The sequence below is a fragment of the Giraffa tippelskirchi genome, chromosome 4 (assembly GCF_054371585.1).
Source record: "Giraffa tippelskirchi isolate mGirTip1 chromosome 4, T2T-mGirTip1v1.2.pri, whole genome shotgun sequence".
NCBI lineage: Eukaryota > Metazoa > Chordata > Mammalia > Artiodactyla > Giraffidae > Giraffa > Giraffa tippelskirchi.
Window position 1 is genome coordinate 86,578,048 of NC_137278.1, and position 20,184 is coordinate 86,598,231.

General features: G+C 35.4%; 1 protein-coding gene across 19 annotated transcripts in view; it reads right to left on the minus strand.

Annotated features, from left to right (window-relative positions):
- Nucleotides 1–20,184, minus strand: part of BIRC6 (baculoviral IAP repeat containing 6) — a 212,332-nt gene that overhangs the window by 153,935 nt on the left and 38,213 nt on the right. For all 19 annotated transcript variants that reach the window (XM_081590295.1, XM_081590294.1, XM_081590292.1 and 16 more), the window contains exons 5-10: nt 17,815–17,926; nt 15,816–15,898; nt 11,843–12,065; nt 11,601–11,761; nt 6,890–6,948; nt 1,204–2,598 (exon numbers count right to left, since the gene is read on the minus strand). In XM_081590295.1, the coding sequence (XP_081446421.1) occupies nt 1,204–2,598; nt 6,890–6,948; nt 11,601–11,761; nt 11,843–12,065; nt 15,816–15,898; nt 17,815–17,926 (2,033 nt within the window). The remainder of the gene's footprint in view (nt 1–1,203; nt 2,599–6,889; nt 6,949–11,600; nt 11,762–11,842; nt 12,066–15,815; nt 15,899–17,814; nt 17,927–20,184) is intronic.

A 20,184-nucleotide genomic window follows, 5' to 3' on the forward strand; every position in this document is an offset into this window, starting at 1 on the left:
AGGTCTGAACGCTAACTCTGTCATTTACTAGCTCTGTAACTTAGGCAAGTTCCTTAACCTCTCTTTCCCTCGGTTTCTTTTTTTTTTTTTAGAGATAACTAAAATGAAGACAAAAACTAGTACATACCTCATAAAGTTAGTGTGATGACTAAAATTAACCAAGGTAAAACACTCGTAGAAATGAACTGGCATATACATGATTAAGCTCAAATTATCCTTGATACCACATAGTATTTTAAGGATTTTTCTGAAAGTTTCGTTATTCTAAAGCTATTTTAGACTGTTCTTTTTAAAAAAAATAATCTAGTTGTTTGCTGATGTTATTTGGCTTTTCCCCCCATGTTATTTCACTAAATGTGTTTCAAAGAAAGCAATCCACTTCACCACATTCACCATTATCCTTCTTAGCCAAACTCTTGAAATCTTTTTAAAGAGAGGGAAAATTCAGATTAATTCCTACCAGAACCACGAATGAGATGCATAACTCTTCCCAAACCCAATTTTTCTGCCAAGCACTGGTTATAATCACTGAGGCTTCAAGTATCTCCTGGTCCTAAATTCCTGCTAATCAATCAATAGGGCTATTCACTGCCTGATATGGTCAGTAATTCCTTAGTAACACTACCTGTTACTCTATAAGAGGCCTCAAATATTGCAAAACTGATTCACTGTTTGCAAAAAGTTAGGATTAAATATGACAAGGAACACTTATTTGGCAGAATTAATAATTATTTACCACTCTTATTTCAGAAGAAAATAACAACATGTATTAATATTTGTGCCAGAAACTTTACATACATTATTTCATTTAATTCTGTCAAGCCTGGAAATAGACTGTCTTTCCTAGTTTATAAATCAACAAAGATTTACTGAGTTTAAAGTAATTTGTCCAAGGCTACAAATTTGAGCAGACGCAGTTGGGACTCACAGAAATTACAGCAGGTTATTTTCTTGAGGTTAAAGTAGTGAAGATACTTTCTGAGAGACTTACTAACTTATTTACAGTTAGAATCCTTACCTAGGGCAGTAGAAAAGTGTTTTAAGAACAGGTAAAACAGTACAAAGATTTACCACTTCATTATAAACATAAATTCCTCTCCATCTATATGGATCTAAAATTCATGCTAGATATACACATAAATGAATGCCCTGTACATTGATTTCATAAGACTGATAGAAGAATCAAACAAACCCACAGCTTACCTTTGGTGCATGCACACAGCCTGTCTGTGCCCGAGCAGTAAATGACAGAAACGAATGTGTCCTGTTCCTCAGTGCCCTCCTTTTTCGGAGGTTCCACTTTGGCCAAAATTTCAAAGTTTGAAAGATCTAATATTTTTACATATCCTCCCTGAGTGGTTATGACCAGGTGTCCAAGAGTAGAAATATCAGACTTTTTTCCTCTCTCAACCCCGTTCTTTGAGGTTAACTGCATCTCCTCAGGAGGTTCCTCATAGTCATCCTCTCGGTTATCCAATATATCTGGTGGAAGCAAAATGAGCGAGGTAATTGTGTCCTGGGGATCTTTGATATGCTGGATTTTTATTGGCTCCTCTTCTAATGTCACTATCCGAGTGGCATAATTCATTTTATAAAGTATTAAATATCCACCACTAATGTTCCTCTGCTCAGGTTGAATTATCAAAGGAGTCTGTACATCTGCTGGTGATTCATGTTGAATTATACTAATATTTGCACCATTCACTGCAGCAAGATTTGATTCCAGCTCACCTTTCCGTCTATTACATAGTGCAGAGTTTAATTTATTTAAGTTATTCAAGGCCTCTACTTGATTTATTGCACTCAAGGATTCAACAGGGCATGTCCGCAGTCCTACCAATAAGTGAATTCCATCAGCACAAGGAGTTATTGAGTCTATACAAAGATTCTCCTCCTCTGCAAACTTTGGCAGCCTCAAACACTGAACCAAAGTCCCAGGCTTGGGAAACACAGAGTTCCACTTCTCAGAATCTGGAGAGGTAAGGTTGGCTGCTGCATCTGCAAACTGCTGAATGTAAGTGACGGGAGGGTCCTGCAACAACAACTGCTCCTGACTATCCAGCTCCATTTCAATGATCTGTGGAACTGTAAAACCATCATCATGCAAACTTTTACTCATTATATTGTTCATCTGTGAAAAGATTTTTCCTGCTTTCTCATCAGATTCTTTGATGCTATAAAGAAGCAAAATAGGTAAAGTCCTCCTTACCAGAGGAGAATTTAATTCTGAGTTAGTGCAGGATTCATTGTCAGTTGACCCTTGTTCTGATATACTTTCACCCTGAGTTCTGCTTAAACCATCCAGTGACCTGTGAGAATTACTACTAATGGGTGAGGTAGCAGGAGATTTATAGGTTAATAAACCCCCAGCTAATAAACACGGAAAGGGAATGTTGTGTTGTTCCTGGTGCTTCTCCTTTGTCTTTTCACTCTTAGAGCTGGTTAAGCAAGGATTTGCCCCAAGTTCTTCAAGATCCTTAACAGTATCTTCAAGCACATTTGCAACAATCTCCCACTGAAGCTTTTCTGGCTGCTGGAGGATACTGAGTGCTGTTATATCAAGGCTCACTTCCATGGCTTCTTTCTGTGATGTATGCCCTTTGAAAAGGAACAACATTCATTACAAATGACCTTGTGAATGTAAATCAAAATCTGTAGTATAACATTTTCATTAATTCTCTTTTAATCATCCAGTCGGTGCATTTTAAACACATTAATGGAAGAATTTAGTCCTTTTAAAGGAAATTTAATCCAAGCTGAGATGAACATACTCAGAAAAACCATAGATATTAAAGAGTCTCAAAAATCATTTTCAATTCACAATACATTCTCCTGGCAATCTGTGACCAAAATCCTTTTTAAAAAAAGAGAGAGAGAATAAAAGGGTTAAGAATGAAGATATTATTAATATCATAATAACAGACTTCTCCCCTTCAATTCTACACCAAAAATACACTCAATACTATGCATCTGTCCTTTATATACTTTGCAGAATATCCATGAAACATTACTATAATCTCAGTTCATCACCTCTTTCCCACTCCACATGTTAATTATCAGTTGACTGTCTTAGTATATAACAGTATGCAATTTAACTCGAACCTCAGCTCAGAAAAAATAGTAACCAGAAAAAGTTTCCCAAATTTGTCATTTTAAGTGAAATATAAACATCTTCTGGGGCTTCTCTGGTGACTCAGTGGTAAAGAATCTGCCTGCCAATGCAGGAGACACAGATTCGATAACCGGTGCAGGAAGACTCCACATACCATGGAGCAACTAAGCCCGTGCACAACTACTGAGCTTGCACTCTAGAGCCCGGGACAACAACTAATGCACCCAAGCTCCACAACTACCGAAGCTCCATGGTCCCCTAGGGACCATGCCCCACAACAAGAGAAGCCACCGCAATGAGAAGCCTAAGTACAACTGGAGAAAAGCCATGCAGTAAAAAAGACCCAGGAGAGCCTAAATAAATAATTTAAATGTCTTCTGTACTATCTGCTAATATTTAGTTCAAGTCAACTACATTACATTATTCCTTACTGACCTTTTGTTTATCATGTGCTTGAAACTATCCCCTTCAAATAGAATAAAGGTCATTCCTCAGTCTCAATTCTCCAAAAATACCATCTCTCTACACAAAATCCTGAAGTAGATGTCAGTCAACCTCTAAACCAGGGATAATCTCTTGATACTAAATGCAAAGTTTCAACTCATCCTTTATTTTTCTCAATAGCACAAACTATCAGGCAACAATCTATTACCAACAATAATATAAAAATCACTCTACGTAACTTGTGGAAATGCAAAAAAAAAAAAAAATGGAATTGGCTTTACAATTTTAGATTAAGAAGAACACAGAAAAGGAAGGAAATAAGTATAACTCAAAGTGAGCACACAGAAGTTTGAAAGTAACCCAAGTAAAGGAATGAACAAGAGAGATTTATGGAACTCTGAACACTTGAGTTATACCAAAAGCTCTGTTTATACCATTTTGTTAACCATTTCATAAACAGTATCTTCAAAATGCTAACAGCTTTATCAGGACTTCTTTATTTTCTGAGCATAGTCTTCTCATTTCATATAATGTCACTATTGTCATCTAAATTGATATCTAAAACATCTTTAATTGATATCTAAAACAATATCCATGTCTCACTAAGCAGAAAAAACTTAGTTATAAACTTCACAATTTAATTGTACTAGTAAGTTGTTTATTTAACCACTCATTTGACTATATTCATGAGCAGTCTTTATATTGCCATGCAATAATTACATATATTTACTCTATGAATTCACTCATTTACACATGACGTTGAAAGCTGACAGTGAGATTTTTATAACATGTAATAATACACTGTAACTAAACTGTAACTTACTTGATAAGTTATGACAGGAAATTGCCAAGAAAAAGCTTTTTTAGTCTATGCACATTTTAAAAGAAAATAAATTAACCATTAGTTACATATATTAACCACAGTTAAGACAATATTCAAAGAAAGGTCATGTGAGATGAGACTATTCATTAAAAAAGAAAACGTAACAGGTAACATTACTACTCTGCTGCTTCTCAACTATTTTATCAATGTCTAGGACTCCACATTCCCCTTATAAGACTGGCAAAGCACAATGACAACTGTCAATACTGCAGTAAGGAAAACTGTGATCTTTACTTGCCTCAGAATTTCGCAAACCAACTGGACCACAAAATAAATTTTTACAAAACATACCTACAAATATCTTGCAGCACAATATTCGTCAGATAATCATATTGGGAAACCATTCTCTACCCTGCTTCCTGAGCTACTGTCAGCCCCACAGTTCTACCAGCCAACTTCCAGAGGTTTAAGTTATGCATATTCCTGAACCATCAAATTTCAATTCGAATTGTTCTTCAATCTCTTGCCAAACACTCTTTCCACTCTACAAAAGAAAGTGCACTCCTTAATTCTGATATGTGGACTAAAGAGCAAACTTGTCTTTCCTGTATCATCTAGATACTTTAAAAAATTGTTAACTTTCAACTAAAAAACAGATAAAAGTCTCTTAGTTTCCACTTACACTTTTGAAATTAAGAAATACAACCTGTAACTCATCAGATCATATCATTCAAATTGATGGGACGAGCTTAGAGCTAGTAAATGAAAGTTGTGAAACAGCATCTATTACTTATTCTAGATACCTCAAGAAGACAATACGTTTCCCATTAATATCACAAGCCTTCATTAATTCACCAATAGTCTCTCAATATAAAATTAGTTTAAAAGGTCATACATATTTTACTATAAATGAATGAACCACTTACAAATCCTCAAATAAAGCAAGTAAAAATTCTACACTGGAAGGATTTTTTTTTCTCATACCACAGCTACCTTTCAATACTATATAAGGACACCACTCCCAACGTTAAATGAGGTATCATAGAAAAGAGTCAACAAAAACTTTATACAGTAATATTCTAGGTACCAGGAAGTGAAGTAAAGAGGATGACAGAATCTAAAGGAAGTGTGAAAAATCTAACAGGCATAGATGAAAAATATAAAGGTAGAAAACGGATAAGGAAACAGATCAATATGTAAGAACTACAATTACAAAAATACCTACTGAGATCCTTAGACCCAGAGGAAAGAGCTAAGCAACAGCATACAAAGGAAAGGTTAAAGTTAGAAAAAAAAATTTAAGGGCAGAAAAAAGAATATTTAGTTCAAACATTTCACTTTACAAAGGAAAAACCGAAGCCCAGAGAGTTTAAGTGACTTGACAAGACCAAAGACTTATTTTGTACGAGTTCAAGCTCTAATCAGATCTCCAGATAACCAATGACCAGTGTATTCCTGTCAGATTTTTAAAAATGCAACAGTAGCCCTTTCTTTGGCTGAGGGGTAACAAACTGGAAAAAGAGCACACTTCATCAGACTACATTTTTAAATGCAATCAATTATTCTTTCCAGACCTAATTACACATTTGTGTATTATTCAGGGCAGTTTCCTACTTTTCTTAATTTTTTCATTCTAAGAACTACCTTAAAGAAGGTGAATCTAAAAATCAGTGCAGTATTCTGTTTGGTGGCTTTAAAAAAACAATTTACAACAAATTAGAATTGAGAGCATCTGCTACACTATACTAACTTTTGACATATAACTTTTAACAACCGAACTATATAAAACCAAGTTTCCTCTAAAGAGATTTCATAAGTTATGTATGTCCTTATTTCATGACATTGACATCAGAATACAGCTAGAATTTAATAATGGTCACTTCTTTAAAATAGTGGCTACTGCCCAAGTACTCTGCTTCATGAATTTTAATTTTAGTTACCAAAATTATAAATAACAGATTTAAATATCACTATTTTATACATTTTTAGAAAATGCAATTGGACTATAATAAATGACAGAGTTAGGACTTGAATTCTGATACAATAAAACTATTTTGAGATGCCTTGCCTATAACTACATTAAAATATGAAGCCTTTTATACCCCTTTGCCCTAATATTTCATAGGGTTTTCTTTTGGGAATAAGAAATCATTAATTAATAATTAATAATTATTGATTTAAACATTACATTTATTTAACAACACAATACAGTATACAAATAAACTGAACATATTTGGAAGAGTTTAATGTCACTGACTTACGTGACAGAGATTTAGTAAGATTCGTTTTTAATTCCTTTGGCACAAATAAGTACTATTTAAATTTTCAGTATGAAACTATATATACATTGCTAATTCAAGATCTGATATATAATATTTAAGTTTTCTTTGTATATTAATGAAAATTTAGACTGTGTACTCAAAATATAGAATTCTTTGGTATTTAGCTCTACCTAGAAACTATATAAATGCAAGGATATAAAAATAGATTATCTAACATTTTTTACATACCTGTCACAGAATCTGATCTGGAATGCTCTTCACTGTCTGAATCCTCCAGTAAATCATCACTTAAAAAGACAAATTAAAAATTTCCATTTCAAAATAAAGTATACATGAGAAAGCAAAGTATGTCACAACCATTGTTTCGTGTCTAAAAAGTAAGCATCACACAACTAGCTTATGTAATATATAAGTTGACTGAAACCCTGATTATGCTAACAGTGAATTATCTTAAATCATTAAATAAATGCTTGCTTGAAATAAAGTGTGGTAATCTCTAAAAATTTATAGTAGAATCTGTAGGATTTTGAAAACTGAATAGGTGTAGACAGGGACAGTTTGGGTAAACAAAATGGAAAACAAAACAAAACAAAAACAGCTAATAAAATCAAGCACAAGCTTCCAGTAATAAAATTTTAATAACCACTCTATTACTAGGGACGGGCTTCCCTGGTAGCTCAGACGGTAAAGTGTCTGCCTGCAATGCAGGAGAGCCGGGTTCAATCCCTGGGTCAGGAAGACCCCCTGGAGAAGGAAATGGCAACCCACTCCAGTACTCTTGCCTGGAAAATTCCATGGACTGAGGAACCTGATAGACTACAGCCCACGGGGTCGCAAAGAGTTGGACACGACTGAGCGACTTCACTTTCACGTTCCCAGGTGGCACTAACGGTAAAGAACCTGCCTGCCAATGCGAAAAACAGAAGTGACGCAGGTTTGATCCCTGGGTCAGGAAGATCCCCTGGAGGAAGGCATGGCAAACCACTCCACTATTCTTGCCTGGAGAATCCTATGGACAGAGGAGCCTTATGGGCTACAGTCCAGAGGGTCCCAGAGTCAGACATGACTGGAGTGATTTAGCATTCTACTACTGAATTCAGGAAAGTTATACCCTAAAACCAATTAGAATACCTGAGTAAATATGTGTGTATAGAAGTGTTTTCACAGAAACACACATTCCGTTTGTGTTTTGCTCTTGGTTTTATTTATTTTTTGCCTTGTTTGGGAGGGGCTGTTAAGAACTCCTAGACAAGCATGAAAACTACTACAACTTAAGAGTTAAGACAATAAGACAATAGCTGCTCTTTTGCTTTCATTCAAGTAGCCAAGAAATTGCCAGCCTCTCTCTTTCCATCCAATTTTATCCTCAGTCTCTACTGTTAGCAGACAAGAAAAAAAGATATAATTACAGAGGACTCCAGTGCAACAGTAGGCTGTGTCTGAATGAACAATCAGCACATTTATAGTAGTTCTAAAATTCTGATAAACTACAAAAATTAAAAGATGCAGTTTACAGGAAAGAAAAGTAATTCTTCCTTTTTGAAAAAATACACCGCACATCCATCTGAAAGAACTCGGCATTTACAATGCTATTTCATATAAAATATAACCTGGCAATCTCCCTTAGAAATGCTTAAAGTAACGTCTGAAACTGGGGTGGGGAGATATTTGCTTAGATATTTTTGACAAAATGTTTGTGTTTTTTTCAACTGGTAGTAATTACCATAACCAATTTTGTGCTATAATTTAAAAATTTTAAAAAGGGATGTGAAAAAGATAAGCTCCTAAGTTAGCCTTAAGATGTTCAAATACTAAATGGCTAGTCTCAGAAAAATAATAAAGATGCCTGGAAAAATAAATCTTAAGAGGAAATATTAATGACTGGGAATTTATCCAAAATAAAGAAGTCCAAACCAAGAAAGCACAGTAGATTTTGAGGATTTCTGCATCAAGAAAAATAGTCAAATATTACCCATATACACTTAGATAAAAGATAATCTAGTAGTAGTATATTTTAAAGACAGAATTTAGTGTTCTAAAGTTACTAAGAATGTTACAAAGGGTTGCCAGATAATTGCCTTAATTAAACCACCAAAAAAAAAAAAAGGCTTTACTGTGAAAGTTTTCAAAATAGTATTTTGAAAAATATTATTTCTTAACAGAAAAACACTCATACTGCTATGTGATAAAGTCATATGAGTAAAGCAACTGAATTCTACACTTAAAAGGACTAATCTTATGATAGGTAATGATGCATCAATAAATTTCTTTTAATCACATCGATTAAAAAAACTATACACACCTAAAGGTTAACATGACTTGATGGTATGAAAATGGAGACTCCATTCAATTTATTTCCATATATTTTCCAACATTTCTACAATAAGCATGCATTTATAGCCGACCATTAAACAACGCACAGGTTAGAGGCACCAGCCCTCCCTGCGTGGAAAATCTGTGTATAACTTGCAATAGTTGGCCTTTTGCATCCATGGTTCTGCATCTGCAGATTCAACTAACCATAGTTTGTATAGTATTCACTTTAAAAAATAACTGGACTCACACAGTTCAACATTGAACTCATGCTGTTCAAGAGTCAACTATACTTACATAATAGACAGTACATTTACTAAAGTCTTTTACATGAAATAAAACCTTTTGCAAAGTAATAAACATGCAAAAAATATATAAATAAGTTTAAAATGCTTAGTTAAGATTATATGTGCTAGTAGTACAGATGTATCTTAGTTTATATATCTTAGTAACTAAGATATATAAAATATAAGCAACTTTAGAGTTAACTCAGGAAATTTTTGCCAATTTGAAAAACATAACATACAAATGAGGCATCTAGACAAAACGTTAATTCGCTAAACTTAAATGTGTCCTTGGGACTTCCCTGGTGATCCAGTGGTTAGGAATCCGCCTTCCAATGCAGGGTACTCTAGTTCAATCCCTTGTCAGGGAACTGGGCAATTAAGCCCATGCACCCACAACTAGACAGCCTGCAGGCCACAACTATGACTCGATGCAACCAAATAAATTAAGAATACACTAATTAAATTAAACACATCTGAAATAAATATTCTTCCTTAAATAAATTCAGAACAAAGACAAATGTTGCCTACTAAGTAGAAATAGACAAAAAACAATTTCTAAGGAAGCTACACTGTAAAACTTTAAACTTCTTGGTTAAGCTTTAATTTAATTCAGTTAATGTATTATTTCTCAAGCTAATGAAACCTAGTATATTTTAAAATAAAATATACTATTATATATACTATATCTCGTGCCTCAGAGGCAGAAGTGGTTTGATTCATTATATCCAATACCAATCCAACAGGAACCCTGCTAACCCTGGAGGAGAGGAAGCGGGGAGAAAGGGCTTGAAGCTCCACCTCTTCAGCTTCCTCCAGCCACCAGAGTCATCTTTGTAACCTTCTACCCAAAAAGATTTAAAGTCTCTTAAAAAAGCAGGCAGAGGGATTTATATCTCAATCCCAGCACACTAGCTCAGATAACACCTGTCCACCGGAAATACTGGATATACGTTTACCTAAAATGTAAAACACTTTACCAAGGCGCGTGTGTTTATCTGTATAATCTTAAAACTACATCTTGATTCAAACTTTAATCCTCAAATTACAAAACTCTTGAGTCAAAAGTTCTAATTAAAGTCAGTGTGTTCAGGACATACCAATTTCATTATCTTCTATGAATAATTTTCCACTAATTTCTAAGAAAATCAGTTATCAAGCAGGATTCATTTTCAGTTCTATTGGCAAATATGGTCAAACTCAAGACAACAATGGGGCAACTGCTTTCTCATTAAGCTCTCACAGGGACTTGAAATAACTGAGAACACCATGATGCTTTAATTCAGCCTGTTCCAGAGCTCAGACCACATTCATTTACAGACCCATAATTTCCACATACTATTTGCAACAGGGACTAGACATTTAATACGCAGTGAATTTTCCATTAAATAATGAAAAAAAAAAAATCTCCATTAGTAAAGTTTTACTACCAAACAAACAGTGAGGTAAAATGATTAAATCACTGTGGTGTAACATCAATCACACATCAGTAACACAAGAAGCCCTGCAAGTGAAATGACAGATCTCCATACAAAACATCTGATCACAGTTACGCAGGCTCCATTTCACATTACTGCCTTGAGAATCTTACAAAGTGGTAGCTGCTATTGCTTAAGACCAACTGAGTGGCTTATGGAACCCTTTATTCTGCCTCCATGGGACCATCACAAATGTTGCTCTATAATCCAACCCAGTTCAGAGTTACAACTGCAGTGCCTCTTGGGAGACAAGTAGGTGACATGGGATTATACTCTGACACTCTCTCTCCCCTACACAGATCAAATATAGCCACAGAAATCATGAATCTCTAGAAAGGATGAATGGAAAAGAACCCAGCACAAGTCTACCAGAATCTTTCATTGGCAATGATTATTGTACCTCAACTCATTGCTGACTACTAATAACATTTAAATAAAAATTAGATTATCTAGCCTAACCACAGGTTATTTCACTATTGATTACCATTTCTATATTTTAGGTGCTAATGAAAAAAGGAGAAATGAACCAAATGATTCAATGGCTCTATGAAAAGATTTAGTAGAAGGTAAAATTACAAGTCTAATCCAAGGATTTCATTATTTAGAATTTATATTTCAACGGAGTGGTTATTCCATTGGCATGGATTGAAACAGAAAATAAAATATGTTTTACAGACTATGGTGTTGGTGAATGATAATTTATTTCAGGAATTACACTGTTCTTTCAGATTTCTAACCAAACAGTGACTCTCTAATCTCTTGATCAAATGCTTTCTGTCTCTTTAATTAGAATTAAGAGAATATACAATTTAGGAAGAGAAAACACTTAATTTCTATAAATATTATTAAAACAAATTTACACACCTATCTCCTTCCAACTTTGGTATATCTGAGCAACTAGAGGAGTCTTCCAGCCATGCCAAAGTTGGTCTCCTGGATTCAACTGCCGAGCTTGGTTCTCCCGACAGAATAAGCTGTTGTAAAATTGCTGGATCGTATGCATTAATTTCAAACTTTAAGTGCACCTAAACAAATAAATGAAAAGCCTAAATTTACAAAGGATTTTTTTTCAGTTACCGATTTGTTCCTTCAAAATTAAAACATACCTTCATAAGTTTGGAAACATCCCATATACAGATCTTTCCTCGTTTTGTTGCAGCAGCTAAAAAGTGAGGGCAGCTCCCGGACCCAAAGCAAGATATTCGGTCAGTTCCATCCGTGCAAGGAAACTGTGCAGGACTTGTTGCAAGAGTGACCGACAATGGTACATTCTGTGTATGCTCACCTTTCACAAACGGGCAGTTTGGGGAATGTCTCTCGTGTTCAGACCTTTACACAAATTATAAAGAAGGGAAAGTTTACTGAGCAACTAAGCTGTTAAGTCTATAACACTAAAAGAGAACTCTATGATATTTTTTCTTAAAAAAAAAAAAATAATAATTAATTTAACCCGGAATATTCACTGGAAGGACTGTTGCTGAAGCTGAAGCTCCAATACTCTGGCCACCTGATACAAAGAGACGACTCACTGGAAAAGACCTTGATGCTGGGAAAGACTGAAGGCAAATGAAGGGGATAGCAGATGATAAGACATTTAGATAGCACCACCGACTCAATGAACATGAATTTGAGCAACCTCAGGGAAATAGTGGAGGACACAGAAGCTTAGTGTGCTAAATTTCACGGGGTCACAAAGAGTCAGACATGACAGGAACTGAACAACAACATTCTTTAATTAAAGACTCAAAGACCAAAAGTTTCCATTTTACTGAAATCACTGTAACATATTAACCACTCACTTTAACAACACTGCACCTACAACTTACCTACATCCATACATAAATCCTGGACAATTTGTAATACAACAAGGTGTCTTACATAAATGCTTTTACATGGCATCTCCAGGCATATGATATTTGAAATGGATTCTGTCACAGCTAAACCTTAGAGTATTTTTCCTCTTTCTAACTTTATCTGAGTTTTAACTTTTAAACTAAAATTTTATTTAAATAAGTGACATTTGACTATCTATATCTAAAATATAGCAAAAGATACACATCAGGCCTAATATCCAACTCCAGTAATCTCCGATCCCACCTCCAGATAGCCAATATTATATTCCTAAAATATTTTTATAAATTTATGTATGGATGTGAGAGTTGGACGGTGAAGAAAGCTGAGTACCGAAGAATTGATGCTTGTGAACTGTGGTGTTGGAGAAGACTCTTCAGAGTCCCTTGGACTGCAAGGAGATCCAACCAGTCCATCCTAAAGGAGATCAGTCCTGGCTGTTCATTGGAAGGACTGATGTTGAAGCTGAAACTCCAATACTTTGGCCACCTTATGCGAAGAGTTGACTCACTGGAAAAGACTCTGATGCTGGGAAGGGCTGGGGGCAGGAGTAGAAGGGGACGACAGAGGTTGAGATGGTTGGATGGCACCACCGACTCGATGGACATGAGTTTGAGTAAACTCTGGGAGTTGGTGATGGACAGGGAGGCCTGGCGTGCTGCAATTAATGGGGTTGCAAAGAGTCGGACACGACTGAGCGACTGAACTGAACTGAACTGATATACATACAGAATAAACAGAGTTTTCTTTACTTTAAATAAACAGCTTAATGTATGGTTCATTCTACAACAGCTTTCTTGATATAATAATGTACTGATGATGATTAATAGAGAACTAACTGTTTATTCCTTTAACTGTTGGATCAATTATATGAATATATTTTATTTATCTAGTCCCCTTCCAAAAAGCGTATAAGATTTCCCAGTTTTTCACTACAGTGACCATTCGTGTTGTGCACAAGAGGATACCTGATAAATCGCATTATACAAATGTTTGCTATTATTACTATCAGTAGGGCTGCAGGGTGGTTATGTAAAAGTGAGGTTCTAATACATGATCTCTGCCCTACTAATACAAAGAGTAATAATAGCAAACATATGTATAATGCGATTATACAAATCGCATTAGGTACAAATCCAGAAATGGTATGGACCTAACAGAAGCAGAAGATATTAAGAAGAGGTGGCAAGAATACACAGAAGAACTGTACAAAAAAGATCTTCATGACCCAGATAATCACGATGGTGTGATCACTCACCTAGAGCCAGACATCCTGGAATGTGAAGTCAAGTGGGCCTTAGAAAGCATCACTACGAACAAAGCTAGTGGAGGTGATGGAATTCCAGTTGAGCTATTTCAAATCCTCAAAGGTGATGCTGTGAAAGTGCTGCACTCGATATGCCAGCAAATTTGGAAAACTCAGCAGTGGCCACAGGACTGGAAAAGGTCACTTTTCGTTCCAATCCCAAAGAAAGGCAATGCCAAAGAATGCTCAAACTACCGCACAATTGCACTCATCTCACATGCTAGTAAAGTAATGCTCAAAATTCTCCAAGCCAGGCTTCAGCAATACGTGAACCGTGAACTTCCAGATGTTCAAGCTGGTTTTAGAAAAGGCAGAGGAACCAGATATCAAATTGCCAATATCCGCTGGATCATCGAAAAAGCAAGAGAGTTCCAGAAAAACATCTATTTCTGCTTTATTGACTATGCCAAAGCCTTTGACTGTGTGGATCACAATAAACTGTGGAAAATTCTGAAAGAGACGGGAATACCAGACCATCTGACCTGTCTCTTGAGAAACCTGTATGCAGTTCAGGAAGCAATAGGTAGAACTGGACATGGAACAACAGACTAGTTCCAAATAGGAAAAGGAGTACGTCAAGGCTGTATATTGTCACCCTGCTTATTTAACTTATATGCAGAGTACATCATGAGAAACGCTGGGCTGGAAGAAACACAAGCTGGAATCAAGATTGCCGGGAGAAATATCAATAACCTCAGATATGCGGATGACACCACCCTTATGGCAGAAAGTGAAGAAGAACTAAAGAGCCTCTTGATGAAGGTGAAAGAGGAGAGTGAAAAAGTTGGCTTAAGGCTCAACGTTCAGAAAACTAAGATCATGGCATCCGGTCCCATCACTTCATGGGAAATCGACGGGGAAACAGTGGAAACAGTGTCAGACTTTATTTTTTTGGACTCCAGAATCATTGCTGATGGTGACTGCAGCCATGAAATTAAAAGACGCTTACTCCTTGGAAGGAAGGTTATGGCCAACCTAGATAGCATATTTAAAAGCAGAGACATTACTTTGCCAACAAAAGTCCGTCTAGTCAAGGCTATGGTTTTTCCAGTCGTCATGTATGGATGTGAGAGTTGGACGGTGAAGAAAGCTGAGCGCCAAAGAATTGATGCTTTTGAACTGTGGTGTTGGAGAAGACTCTTGAGAGTCCCTTGGACTGCAAGGAGATCCAATCAATCCATCCTGAAAGAGATCAATCCTGGGTGTTCACTGGAAGGACTGGTGTTGAAGCTGAAACTCCAATACTTTGGCCACCTCATGCGAAGGGTTGACTCATTGGAAAAGACCCTAATGCTGGGTAGGATTGGGGGCGGGAGGAGAAGGGGACGACAGAGGATGAGATGGTTGGATGGCATCACCGACTCGATGGATATGGGTTTGGGTAGACTCCGGGAGTTGGTGATGGACAGAGAGGTCTGGCGTGCTGCAATTCATGGGGTCGCAAAGAGTCGGACATGACTGAGCGATTGAACTGAACTGAACTGAATGCTTAACCAAGTTCTCAAATTTTATGCACCAGAACAGACACCCTAGAATTATTTTAAAATTAGAAATGTAAATCATAAGGCCCTCCCTCCATGGACTCCCTATTGATGAGCTGCCCACAAAAGAACAGGCTGAATTGCTGAATTTAATCATGCTTTTAAAATTTATTTTGTCATAGCCTTCTAGTTTTCAGTCTGAGTATACTTCCATTCTTTGGCACTTCTAACATGTACAGACCTTGGGAAATCAAAGACCTTAGAGATCCTGTATGCCAAGTGATATGACAGAGCACAGAGAGCATTACCTCATTCTCTCAGAACAGAGGTAAAAACAGAGATGACAAAAGGCAAGAATATTAATATACAGATCAGAAAAATAAAATATAGAAGCACATTCATAGAACTTAGCCTATTATGTTCAGAAAAATCAAGACTCACCAAGGTTCATCAGTAGGTTCCCAACAAACGAGACATACGCTACAAGTGAAACACATGGCTCGATCGTCTCCAGATGAGGCCGGCTGCAAATGTGTAAGGAAAACAGAAAAGGTTCATCATTATTAAAACAGCTTAATAAAAATTCTTCTAAATAAGTTCATAATTGTAGGTAAAATTCCATACTGAAGAAAAGAAAATTAGCCTATACTATTAATATCAGGCTTCAAAAATATACTTTTCATCCCCAAATGTTTATATATTTGCTGCTTTGTTTGAAAAACTGTGTTTCATCAGCAAACGACCACTGAATCAAATATGCAGACACACAGCCTCAATCTCTGCTCCAGCATCTTGTAATTGTGTTACTAAAGTATTTTAAACATAGTTAAGTATACCAGAGGAAACAGTCTAACATTTATTTTGAAAAACTGCATTCTATGCTACTACATAAGCAAGGGTAAACATAATTTTTATGTCTAATAAAAAAATAAAGTGAACATAATTCATGTAACATTCTTTGAGTAAGACACTTAGGACAAAATGACACACACACACACACACACACACATATACATACATACATATATATATAGAAAATCAAAACCTGAACTGAAATATACCTTTGAAAACTAAAATTAGTATTTTTGAGTACTTACTCTACTTAGTGCTTACTACATCTAAAGTGTAAATATATTTTTTAGAAGACTGAGACTAATCAGCCCCTAATACAGGTAGAAGATTCTAGAAAACCTGTGATTTGATCTCTTTGAAAAAAAATGGAATACAATGAACAACAGCTCAACGGAAAAAATATCAAGGTGTCACTTAACAGAGGCTGTTATATGGAACAATACAAAAAATAAGGAAGAAGATAAATTATTAGGAAAAATAGTCCTTATTCAATCCTTAATTTAGAGAAATAATTTCAATAATTCTAATACTAGCCAGTCTCCAAACAAATCTGTCTTTAACTGGAAATCTGATGGACTTTGAATCAAATCTTCAAATATCTTGGTTTTCTGATATAATCTTAGTTTAAGATACTCTCAGAACACTTCAAGACAATGAAGGAATAATTATTCTTAATATTCTTTATGACAATAACTTCAATGTATCCAAAGTTTAATTTAATTTCAAAATTAAATAAGCATGTCTTATGTAAACTGACATGTAATTATTAATTTCTTAGCTTCTTTAGCAATGGCAAAACACTGTTGAGCCAGTCAACGTTATTCAGGTGAGGTTTCCTTTAATTGGTTTATCATGCCAATCTAAACTCATTTTTCCTAACTTGGTCTACTTAACTGGCTCTGTGAAGTTTTCTATAATGTCCCATTCTCATGTCTTTTTCTCACACTCAACCTTACACTGTATACCCTCCTCTTTTCCTACATAAAATTATGACTCTTTCCCCTAATTATTTCTCTTTCTACATTTCTCAGTCAATTCTTTAATACATATGTATTCAAGTTATACTGTACTACCTGCACTGCTGCTTCCATAGTTGTCTAACACATGGGTAATTCGTATCCCAATAAAATTAAAATTTCAAGAGTAACTGCTTTTATCGCACTATCTTAATATATATACTCCTCTGTCACGAATGCATAAGTCAAAACTGAAAAACACACACCTAGAGAGAACACTTCTCAAGACACAAATCTGCAGAAAACCGCCTGTCTGCTGATGATTATATATAAAAAAAGACTAGACATAATATATATTAACATGTAATCTGCAAGAAAATAGTTATAAGGCATTAACTCAATTATTGTTTTTTTAACCTTTTCACCTTTCATACACAGTATGTGATATAGGAAATAGCCAGTTAGTATTATGATCAAAGAAAGGTGTAAGAACAAAATTCACATTACAGACACACAAGCATGGAGCTATGTGCATAAAATGTTATACATGTCTGAAAAAGTATTAAATGTTCACAATCTTACTAAAGGCTACAAAGTCATATTGAAAAACATTTTTTGACAGCCTTACTTACCTGATGATAAAATCCAGCTTGAGCCATGGGATCTGGCTGTGCCCATCTATACCCTACATGAGGCCATGAGGTAAACGTCTCCCGTCTGTTAGCTTCACTATACATCAATGATCTAAAAGTAAACATACTTTACGTAACCAAAGTTAGGCATCAAATTACAGTGACACTATTACTCACCACTGAAGAAAAAAGCTTACCGGATTATCAACAAAAACTGGGAATGTTTAATGACCAAGTTCAAATTTGTATTATAAATTTGAAGTGATAAGTTTTAGGAATTTCCCATGAACAGAATAGGGAAAAAGAAACATGATAAGATGGCTACAATAGATAACTCCATAGGTAGATTAAATTAACCAATGTTGCATAATAGCAATCAAAGAGCAGAGAATCTGAAAATGTAGAGGCACAGAACACTATGCTTTCATCAAGTGACAAGTTTTGCATAAATGGATAAAACCACAGCCAAAGGAACAGTAGTTTTATTACCCCAACCATATTGAAAAAGTATATTCTAGTTTAAGTATTTTTTAGGTAGAAAGCAATTTATATGTTCTTTCTCCAGAGAAATCCTTTTCCAGGAAATCTGTACTTTTCAGGGGATTATAAAAAAAAGGAAATCTTCACATGTTTTCATTAAAATAATTAGGTCATTGAGACTGAACCTGCAACAACAATACCAGAATATCTTTTTAAAAGAGACTATCAAAATTAGAAAAAGTCCACACAGCTTCAAATAAGAAAGGACCAGTATGCAAAGTTCTCTTCCTAACACAGAAGAGAATCTGATTCAGCAGATGAATGGATAAGAAAGCTGTGGTACATACACACAATGGAATATTACTCAGCCATTAAAAAGAATACATTCGAATCAGTTCTAATGAGGTGGATGAAACTTGAACCTACTATACAGAGTGAAGTAAGCCAGAAAGAAAAACACCAGTACAGTATACTAACACATATGTATGGTATTTAGTCAATCGGTAAAGATAACCCTGTATGCAAGACATCAAAAGAGACACAGATAAATCAAACAGTATTATGGACACTATGGGAGAGGGCGAGGGCAGGATGATATGGGAGAATGGCATGGAAGCACGTAAATTATCACATTTGAAACGAATCACCAGTCCAGGTTCAATGCATGATACAGGGTGCTTGGGGCTGGTGCACCGGGATGACCTGGAGGGACGGGATGGGGAGGGAGGTGGAAGGGGGGTTCTGGAAGGGGAAAACATGTGATTCATGTCAATATATGGCAAAACAAATACAATATTGTAAAGTTAAAAAATAAAAAATAAACTAATTTAACACACACAAAAAAGAAAGAAAGTGGTAAAATTCATCAGAATGAGACCAGAAAAATACTTTTCTTTAAAATCTTCCCTTAAATTAGTACATGGTTTCCTATAATATTGCTAATGAGATTTAGGTTTAACTCATAGTTGTGTCCTGATTTGGAAAAAAAAAAATAACTCTTTGACCAGGCTACAGACATCTTCATGTTTTCAGAACAGAAAATCTGTCCACTTAAGTTACACTACCAAACAAAACAGCAATAGCATCCAGCAGACCCTTACTCAAACCTCCAACAGACCTCAGAGTTCATCAAGATTTTCATAAGGGTTCCTAGAATCATATTTAATGAAATAAAAACCACAGACTACATCAAAATTAGTATTTTGAGACATTTTAACACCTCCAAAAACACTGAAAAACCCATATAATGAATGCATTTTCTAAAACAAACCATTCACCACAGCTTACACTGATTTCTTTAGAAAGTCTCCTACTGATGGCAAAGAAAATAGCTCTGAAGTTATAATCTAAAGATAGGCAGGGCTCTCAGACAAGAAACACTGATTCTAAGTACATATCCTTCCTTTTTTCCTCTTCTCCAGACATATTGCAAAGAATATTTTAATGATAGCCAAAGACATATCACATGACAGTTAAGATTAAAAAGGACAGTCTCTACATTTTGCCCAAAAGTTAGAGACAGCAGGGTTACTATGGAATATAAAAATACTTCCCAAATGTTAACAACCAATAGAAGTTACTTACATAATAAAAAAAAAAAAACACTTAACAAAAAAAAGGGCAACTGATTAAGCAGTTTCAGTTTACAAAAGGATAAACTAAAAAATATTGCAAACTAATATAAGAGAATATGGGAATTCCCTGGTGGTCCAGTGGCTGGAACTCCACAGTTTATAGCTGGTGAGAGACTGGATTCAATCCCTGGTTGGAGAACTAGGATCCCACAAGCCACGTGGAACAGCCAATTAAAAAAAAAAAAAAAAGCTATACTTAAGATAACAGAAGTTAAAGGTTAACTCATTCACTAATATTTTTGCTACATTTGCACGT